Source organism: Glycine soja, chromosome 6 (assembly GCF_004193775.1).
Source record: "Glycine soja cultivar W05 chromosome 6, ASM419377v2, whole genome shotgun sequence".
Classification (NCBI taxonomy): domain Eukaryota; kingdom Viridiplantae; phylum Streptophyta; class Magnoliopsida; order Fabales; family Fabaceae; genus Glycine; species Glycine soja.
This window is the reverse complement of record NC_041007.1, coordinates 46,835,875-46,844,531: the sequence shown is the minus strand read 5'-3', so window position 1 is coordinate 46,844,531 and position 8,657 is coordinate 46,835,875. Positions and strand designations below refer to the sequence as shown.

Below are 8,657 nucleotides of genomic sequence, written 5' to 3'. Positions count from 1 at the left end.
AATCGATGGGTAACTGTGACTCGATGATTCATGTATTTTTGGTATTTTCTTTACAGTAAAATAATTTAAAAAATTCAATTTATGTCATGTTAGTTTTATTATTAACAAATGCAATTCTACTATAAATTAAAATATTATTTAATTTAACAACTAATTTTATTTTATATTGTTAATTTTTTTATAAAATAGAAATGCAAAAGAGTTTCGAGCAAGAAGGGTTAAGATAATTAATACTTAAAATTTAGAGATGTGATTCATATATAATAATTTAATTAATTGGACTAAAATATTCCTATTTGTATTGATAAACAATTAATTAGAAGAAAGAACAGACATAAGAGTATTAATAACAAGAATAATGTCATTAATGAATATTTAAATTCATATATTCATCAATTAATTATTAGGCATTCATTTATTATATTTTTAATTCATATATTAGAGATGCCATAAGCATAAGCAATTTAATACAACATTATCTTGTGTTTATTTTTTTTCTCCAAGTAGGTACTATATTTCAATTTTAAATTTATCTCTTTTTTCTCTCTCTTATGTATAATTTGTTGAAGTATGGTTTATCCAAAGGAATGAAAAGAAAATGAACCAAGATGGAAATTTTAAATCCAAGTCAAGTGTAAAAATATAAATCTCATATTATTTTAAAATTCATTTATCTCATTTTTCAGCTCTAGCTCTCAACACACTGACAAGAAAGAAAGATGAAAAAAGTGTTGCTTGTAAAAAAAAATAAAAAATGAGAGCATGATGACGTGGCACGTAGCCCTAGTTCACGTTGGTTCTCCACACGCCCGAGAAAAATCACCAACTTCACCCCCACTCGATCTCACTGGTCGCTTTCTCTTCTCTCGTCCCGCAAGTATTCCTCCAATCTCCGTCGATCACCACCACCATGTCGTGGCTCCTCCGATCCACCAAGTCTAAGCTCCTCTCTTCCTCTTCCTCTTCCTCTTCTTCTCTTTCTAGAACCTTCCCCTCTCTCCCTCGCCCTCAGATCGGAGCCATCTCTCCCCTCCCCGATCTCTTCCACCGCAACACCGCCACCATGCCTTTCGGTGCTTCACCTTTCCCCCTCACTTTTTTTTTTCTTTTTTCAATTCGTTTATTCGTTGCTTTTTATCTCATCAAATCCATTAAGATATTTTCCTTTTTATTTATTTATTTAATTTCCGTTCTGATAACGACGTAAATTGAGGAAACAGAAATAAATAGGTTATCGGTAATAATCACGCGAAGAGAGTAAATAGGTTGTCAGTCTTGATTTTTTCTAATTGAGGATTTTCTTTATTCGCGTTTCGTAGATTTGGTGGAATCTTGTGATTTGTGTTGCTTTACGAGCTTAATTTTGTTTCTAATAGCTGGAGCTGAGATTTTTTTTTTTGTTCTGATTTGGTCGTTTCTTTTGATGCTAATGCCGTTTCAGCTAAGGAAAACGCTTCCGGTGGAAACTTGACTGGTCTTCCCAAAGTTCCCGCGAATAAGCTTGGCAGTGATTCTGATGCGACCAATTCTCCGGTATGCGTCTTTCTCGTGTCGCTTGCTTGTGCTTGTTGTTCCCTGTGAAGTCACTGATAAAGAGATTTCAAATACTATGTTTTATGTACCTTTAACTTGTAGTAATTGCGCTTGTGTAAAGTAATGATAGCAATACCAACAGCACCTACCAGGCCCAAAAGGAATGTTTCGAGACCCACTTATCTGAAGGACTACAACACTTAGCACTACGAGAGAGCTTCAACAAATTAACTTATGCATAAGCTAGTTTTAGCTTTTATGGAGAAACTCATTTCATTTTTATCGAAATAGGTCCTAAGAGAAGTTGTCTTTGCTGCTGCAACTTTGATTTATTTAGATTAGTCTGATTAGATGTAACCATTTTGCTCCCTCTTTACTTTGTAGCTGCTGAAATGTTCTCAAGTTGATATAAGACTAATGGATTCTAGTCATGCATATGAAGTATTTTAGACTCAGAAGTTGAAGTTAGTTGCTGTAGTTGTTTAGTTGTCCACTAGTTCTGGTTACTATCATAACTTTTGGGGAGGTTTGGTAAAATTTGAAATCTGAAATTTGACTGGATTAACGACAAATATGAATTTGAAAATTGAAATTGTTAGAGAGAGAGAGAAAAGGAGACATGTTACTTTGATTTAAATTGCTGGTAGAAAGCAACTTCATGACAGGTTTATTTTTAGCTAGTTTCTACTATGATATTAGAACCGGTCCTTCAATTTTTGAGTGATAACCAAACCTTAAATTTCAAAACTAATTTACATCATACCTATTCATTGGGGTTTTGGTCCCCTAACATTTTTATCTTGTATGTTATGCTTATTATCTTATATGTGGTTCTGAGCAATAAATGCTGATTGCTACTTGTTGTCATAGTAGTTAATCCTGTGCAATTGCAATACTATAGTTGCTATCAGCCTGACATAATGAGTTTTCAACTTTTCATGGCATTAATACTTCAATAGTGGATGCAACTTGTAAATGGGATGAAAAACTCCATTTGTCCTTCAAAACTGTTAACTTTGTCATTCAGGGGTGTTTGATTGGTGGTCAATATTATCAACATCCCCCTCCCCAGTAATTGAATCAAATGGTTCAAAATGAAACCCTAGTTTTCATTGAATCTTGTCACTTTGTCAGCTCTTTGGCTGAGTGAACCACCCACATCCACTGCTTTCTGGTGCTGTCTCCGAAATTCTCTGGTGACATTGTCTGGTTTCCTGCCAATCATGGCTTCTGTGGCAACGCTCTGTTCTCTTACAGTGCTCTGTGCCTCTCTGTTCTATATCCAAGATTGTGACTGTTGGGATTTCACACATTTTTCATCTTTGATTTTAGTTGTTTGTGTTCTCTTCTGCCCTCTAAATTTTTTATTATGTCTTTAATTGAGTATGTTTAATTTTTTGAGCATTTTTATACATATAATATAATTCTTTATAATTTTTCTGTAGCAGTTTCCCGATATCTGCTATCCCACTATAATGTTTTTGGGAGTAGCCATTACACACTGCCATGTGGATTGATAACTAAGATTGTTGCCATCATTGATAAAATAATATTTTGCTAAACCTTCTGCATGATGCTCTAACTAGGTTGTGATTTCTTTTTGTAGACTTTGTGGACAAAGTTTTTTTTTGTTCTATTGATGATTGTATTTGGACTAAATAGTTGCCAATAAATAGCAAGCTGTGTCAAGGGAATTAAGAGCTAGAAAAGGAAGGAGAAATTTTCTCCCCTCAACAGGGCTAGACACTAGGCAGTCTAGAATCTAGACTGCCTAAACTTAAGTGATCTACTTTTAAATGTAAATTACCTAAACTGATGTGATATGATTTACTGAATTATTATCTAATAAAAATAGGAATCAGATAATAATCCTAACAGTCAGCTGGAACCAGATTTCCACACCTTTTCTTCTGTGTGTGTATCAACTATCAAGTGTTTCTTATTGCTGATAAAAAAAAAGTGATTTCTTATTGCAAGCATTGCAAAACATTATGTTTTGCCAAGGACATATGGAGCTGTGAACTGTTTGTTATCTTTAGGTTCAGTGGTACTGGTACTTCTCTTTTGAGGACACATTGAAGGTATAATTATGAATGTAAATCCACAGTCTAATCTTGCCCCAAATATAATTTTTTTGTTTCTTATCTTTTTTCTATAATACAAAAAAATTGAACTGGTGCATATCATTATACCTGAAAGTGTGGTACACAATCATTAATTTACCTCTTTTTAGTTTCTAATTCCTGTGGAATTGTTCTCCTTTGTCAGAGGTACAAAGCTTCTGGACTGAACACCAATGTGCTGGCTGGAGCTAGATATGTCTCTAGAGTTTGGGCTGCACAGGGTCAAATGCCATTGGTGAGTTCCTATATTATAAGTTATCTGTGATTGAGTTGAGCCCATTTGGCTTCTGTTACTTGGCTGATCATATTTTCATTCATTAGGGAGTCAATACTGTGATGGCTAGAAGTTTTGAGAGAAGTATGGAAGCTGGCACATTGGGAATGATTGGTCATAAACGTTTTATGAGTGACATCCCAAGTAAAACCAGTGAGACAAACCCATCTGGTTTTCGTCCGTTATCTCCTCATCTTCCTCTTTATCAGCCCCAACTTTCTTCGACCCTCTCAATTTTCAATAGAATTGCTGGAGCTTTCCTAGCTGGTGTCATTTTGGTTTTTTATATGATCTATATGAAGTTGGGTTTGGTTAGCCTCACCTATGACTCTTTCTACCAGTTCATATTTTATTCATCGAAACTCAACCTACTTGTCATGGAGATTTCTGCCTTAGCCGTGTCCTATCATCTGTATAGTGCAATTCGTCATTTATTCTTATGATTTGAATCAGCAACTGACGCCTGAACTTTACGTTTGAACCTGAGGTAATCTACGTTGCTCTTTGATTCATGTTTAGTTTTTTGTTGTTGCAAATTATTAGCGCCAGGTGTGCTCTGTAAATCAGGGTTTGCCTGGGGTTGAGTCATATTTAGCTTTTCAAAAAATATGCTTGAGGACCATTTTTCTTACACATGTATAACATGTATTTTCAGGTGGAACTTTGCATAATTCGACCTTGGAGGCATACTTCCATATGTCTGTCAGTCATAAGGAACTTCATTTAGAAATGTGATTTTGCTTAATTGTAGTTATGTATTATCGGCTTAATAATTACAATTGTGGCACAACTTAAGGAGTATTTTGCACCTGACATTCGGTCATGCTTTTTTGCTGCCCTCTCAAATTGCATGCAAGTAACTGTTGCATTTAATAAATGCATTTGAGTTTTGGTGACTCTTAACTTGTACAATTCAAGACATTATTCATTGTTTTTTTTTTCGGAAGAAATATGAATGAAATATAAAGTTAACTAGGAATAGTGGAAAACACATTAGAGATTTGAATAAAATCAATATGGTAGTTAGGTGAGGGGAACATTTTTTAAGGCATGAACCACTGAGGAGAAAGAACAGTAAGATGAAGACAAAAAAGCCTCAACAGCAAATGATGATTTTAAGCCTAGCCTAAATCCCCCACATTGGGCTTTAACAATCTCAAGATTCTAAAAGTGGAATTTTAACAAAAAAATAAATTCTAAAAGTGGAATAAGGGGACAGCAAACTTACACGGCGATCAGTTTAAATGTGGAGATAAAGAAACTCCTCTATGCCTCTCATGGTCAAAGGCAATCAAAAGCCCTTACGTTGTCTTTGGATGAGGAACTTTATGGGGGTAAGTCTTTTTTTTTAGAGAATTTAAATTGCTTAGTGGTGAAATATGCTTTTTTTTTTTAAAAGTTAAAACAGTCCTTAAATCAAGGTCTACAAGAGTTTGAATTTCGAGGAACTTCCTCAATCCAAATTGAATCACGAGAAGAAAAAGCCAATCTAGAAAGGCTATGTGCAACAGTGTTTCCTATTCTTTTGGTGTGTATCAACAAAGTGTTATGTCTATGCCTCAACACTACTGCAAAATCTCTACTAAGTATATGTACATTGATGTTGCTGCTTGTGATTCCATGGTGAAATATGTTTAGATAGGAAATTTAGAAAGAATTAGTCATATTATATTTGTGAGGTGTATTTGTGGTGGCTGCTCAAGTAATGTGTTCATGAAAGAATTCTTTACTATGAATTTAATTAGAATATAATAATATGATGGATTTTTATATTATTATTTAATCATAAATTATTATTTTTGTATAATTAAAAATTATTAACTTTCATGATAATTATACTTATATATATACATACATAATAATTACTTTAAAAATATCGAAAGTAAATTCTAATTAATTTTGCAATATAATAATCTTTATAATAACCATGTGTCAAAATAAATCTCATTTACTATTTACATTTTTTCTTTTTCTATTATATTCTATGAATCGTTACAAACCCATTTTCTTTCTCAAAACTTCATTTAATTAAGGGAATTCAAATCCTGCACCTCCATTTCCGTTTGAAATTCCCCAACCTTAACACCTCCCACCTGTGACGGTTGCCTCCTCCCCGTTGCGCCATCTTCATGACGTCATTGAAGGTAAGTTTCTTTCTTTTTGGTGTGGGGTTGGGTTTGGGTTCTATGGGGTTCGGGTTGGTTTTTGGTGGGGATGGGTTTGCGTCCTAGAATTTCCTTTTCGGAATAGCTGTTCCGGAATTCCTGTTCTGGAATGGGTATTCCAGAATAGCCATTCTGAAAAACCTGTTTGGGAATGACTATTCCAAAATAGAACCCTTGTGTATGACAGAGATGGAGAGGAAGCTCTTGGAGTTTCAAGGAGGATGAGGAAGGTATAATATATTGGGAGGTGCTTACATAAAAGGGTAGTTTTGGAATATATAAAAATTGGGAGATGCAGTCGAAACATTCTCGATGGTCTCATAATGATATAGAAGCATTTTTCTGTATGCTACTATCAAACTCATAAGTTGCTGCAGCAATTAATGTCAATTATTATTACTATTAATTATTTTTTTGTCTTTCCCAGAATGTGTTTTCTACTTTTAACCCATCAGCATTTGGGGTACCCTGTGTCTGCTCAATCAATAATTTAGTTTTCCATGACTTGCATTTTGATCATCCAAAGTGAAATTCCCTTGACCCCGCTGGTAATACCAATTATTAATATTGATTGTCATGTTTTTTTAGGATTACTTGCATTATTCCTGGAAAAGTAAGTTAATGACAATTGAAGTGACGGATCCGCAAACCTTATAAAGGGGTTTGAATTTTTTTTCCTTTATAATTATTTAAATGTTTAACTTTTAATAAATAATAATTAAAAAAATATTTTTACACATAAAATTAAAACTAATTTTTATATTATACGATGATAGGTCTTAATTGTTATTGTAATAACAGTAAACACATAATTAATTTTACACAATTTTATATTAACATTAATCATTTTTATAATAATAACATACAAAATTAATTATATAAAAGTTTATACTAATTAACTTTCATATATATATGAAAGTGTTTGTTTCAAGAAATGAAGAAAGATTTGAGTACAATGCTTCATGTGACTTCGAAGTTGTTATGGATGCTGTTCGGTACAATGCATGGACCTGGTGCAGGGCTTATATAAATGGTTTTGATCCATCATTATACGTGTGGAGTATAGATGTTGCAAGCTTTATTGAGGAGTGGGATTAAATTGGATGGGTCGCTTTTATCAATAACCCAAATGATATATTTTCACCTCTCTTTGCTGCAAATATGTTATAACCGTAGGCTTATTTGTAACTGGTACCAGAGGCACCTGGTTTGCTTATCTTTACTAATATTATTTGATTTGCCGATTGAATAAAAAATAACCCAAATGATATATTCTCTGAGTTGTAGAGAATTAACGGGCTTAGGTTATTATGTTCTAATTCTCATATATACTTTTTTGTACATGCAAAGATCTTTGCACAACATGGGTCAAGTATCATACTAATTAATAATAATATAAGTGGTTTGCTGTGCAAAAGAAGAATAAAGATTTAAGTAAAAGTGAACCTGAAAATATTACATTTTCATATTTGATTCAAGTTTAATAAAAATATTTTCAAGAATAATTGATTCCCAAAAATATAAATTACTCGTATACTTGTCTTGCTTCTTAATTATGTCTATGAAGAAGGATGAATATATTGGATTTTCAGAATAGAAGTTACGGATTATTTTTAAGCAAATGCTAACCAATAAAAGTTAGGTAAGGAATAAAAGAAAAAAGTGTTATTAATGTTTCCCAATGAATAAAGTTTTTTTAATTTATTAATTCTTTAAACAGTGTCCTTGCCCGTAACCTTATTTTTATGGTACCAGCTTGTAACTAATAAAGTTGTTAGAATGAGTTAGGATTTAGCGTTGTTAGTTGAAGTCCAATTAACTACCTTTGGATACACCTGAAAATAATAGTACCTTTTCCATCAATGCGTTGATTTTGATTGAACAATATTAAGATTGACGTGAACTCTGCTTGCACTTTACTATTAAATATGTATAACCAAAGTTTCTTTCCAATTTCACTACCCGCTACTCATACTAAACAGTTATTACGTATTAGGTTTCCTTCTCTGTCCTCAACAGAGAAAAATGACATGCGGTAGAAAATGACAATTTTTTCTTGTTTGTTTCTATTGGTATTGGTATTATTGTTACTTACTGAAGTTTGATGTTTTTATTAGAACAAGAGGGAATGAGGCATAAAGGAGATCGCTGATTTTTTTTCAATCCGACATCAACTAAAAGTTACTTTCATTAATAGCAGTGGAACATAATTATTTGCAGAATTATGATGACCCTTTCTTATTAAAAACATATTTTTCGTCATCTTTAGGCAGAATCGTCAATCATGTGTTTCTTGATAGTTACATTAAGCAGTGATATATAGCTAAAATTATATGAGTAGAATAATTCTCACTGCAAGACATAATAGTATTTGGACAAAGCTCATTTTAACAGTTGTTGGATCAATTGGTCGATTGTTATCGAGTTCTTATTGAATCAGTTGTTGACGTCTAATTTGATAAACTTTATGTTTGATGTATATGTTGAAAATTTCACATATAGTAATAACTTGACCTTTATATAATAGCTCCGAATAAATTACATACATGCATTAAACTATCA

General features: G+C 32.8%; 1 protein-coding gene across 1 annotated transcript; it reads left to right on the top strand.

Annotated features, from left to right (window-relative positions):
• The first annotated feature begins 779 nt into the window (after positions 1–779).
• LOC114417312 lies at positions 780–4,833 on the top strand. The gene is made up of 5 exons (XM_028382464.1): positions 780–1,073; positions 1,442–1,533; positions 3,802–3,891; positions 3,978–4,417; positions 4,586–4,833. The coding sequence occupies exons 1-4, from the start codon at positions 911–913 to the stop codon at positions 4,371–4,373; spliced, it is 741 nt and encodes a 246-aa protein (XP_028238265.1). The 5' UTR covers positions 780–910; the 3' UTR covers positions 4,374–4,417; positions 4,586–4,833.
• The last annotated feature ends 3,824 nt before the right edge of the window (positions 4,834–8,657 follow it).

Bases quoted from the DNA above. Each gene is read 5' to 3' on its own strand.
- LOC114417312 (XM_028382464.1), top strand. From the start codon at position 911: ATGTCGTGGCTCCTCCGATCCACCAAGTCTAAGCTCCTCTCTTCCTCT. The intron at 1,074-1,441 runs GTGCTTCACCTT...ATGCCGTTTCAG, and splicing joins CACCGCCACCATGCCTTTCG to CTAAGGAAAACGCTTCCGGT. The intron at 3,892-3,977 runs GTGAGTTCCTAT...TTCATTCATTAG, and splicing joins CACAGGGTCAAATGCCATTG to GGAGTCAATACTGTGATGGC.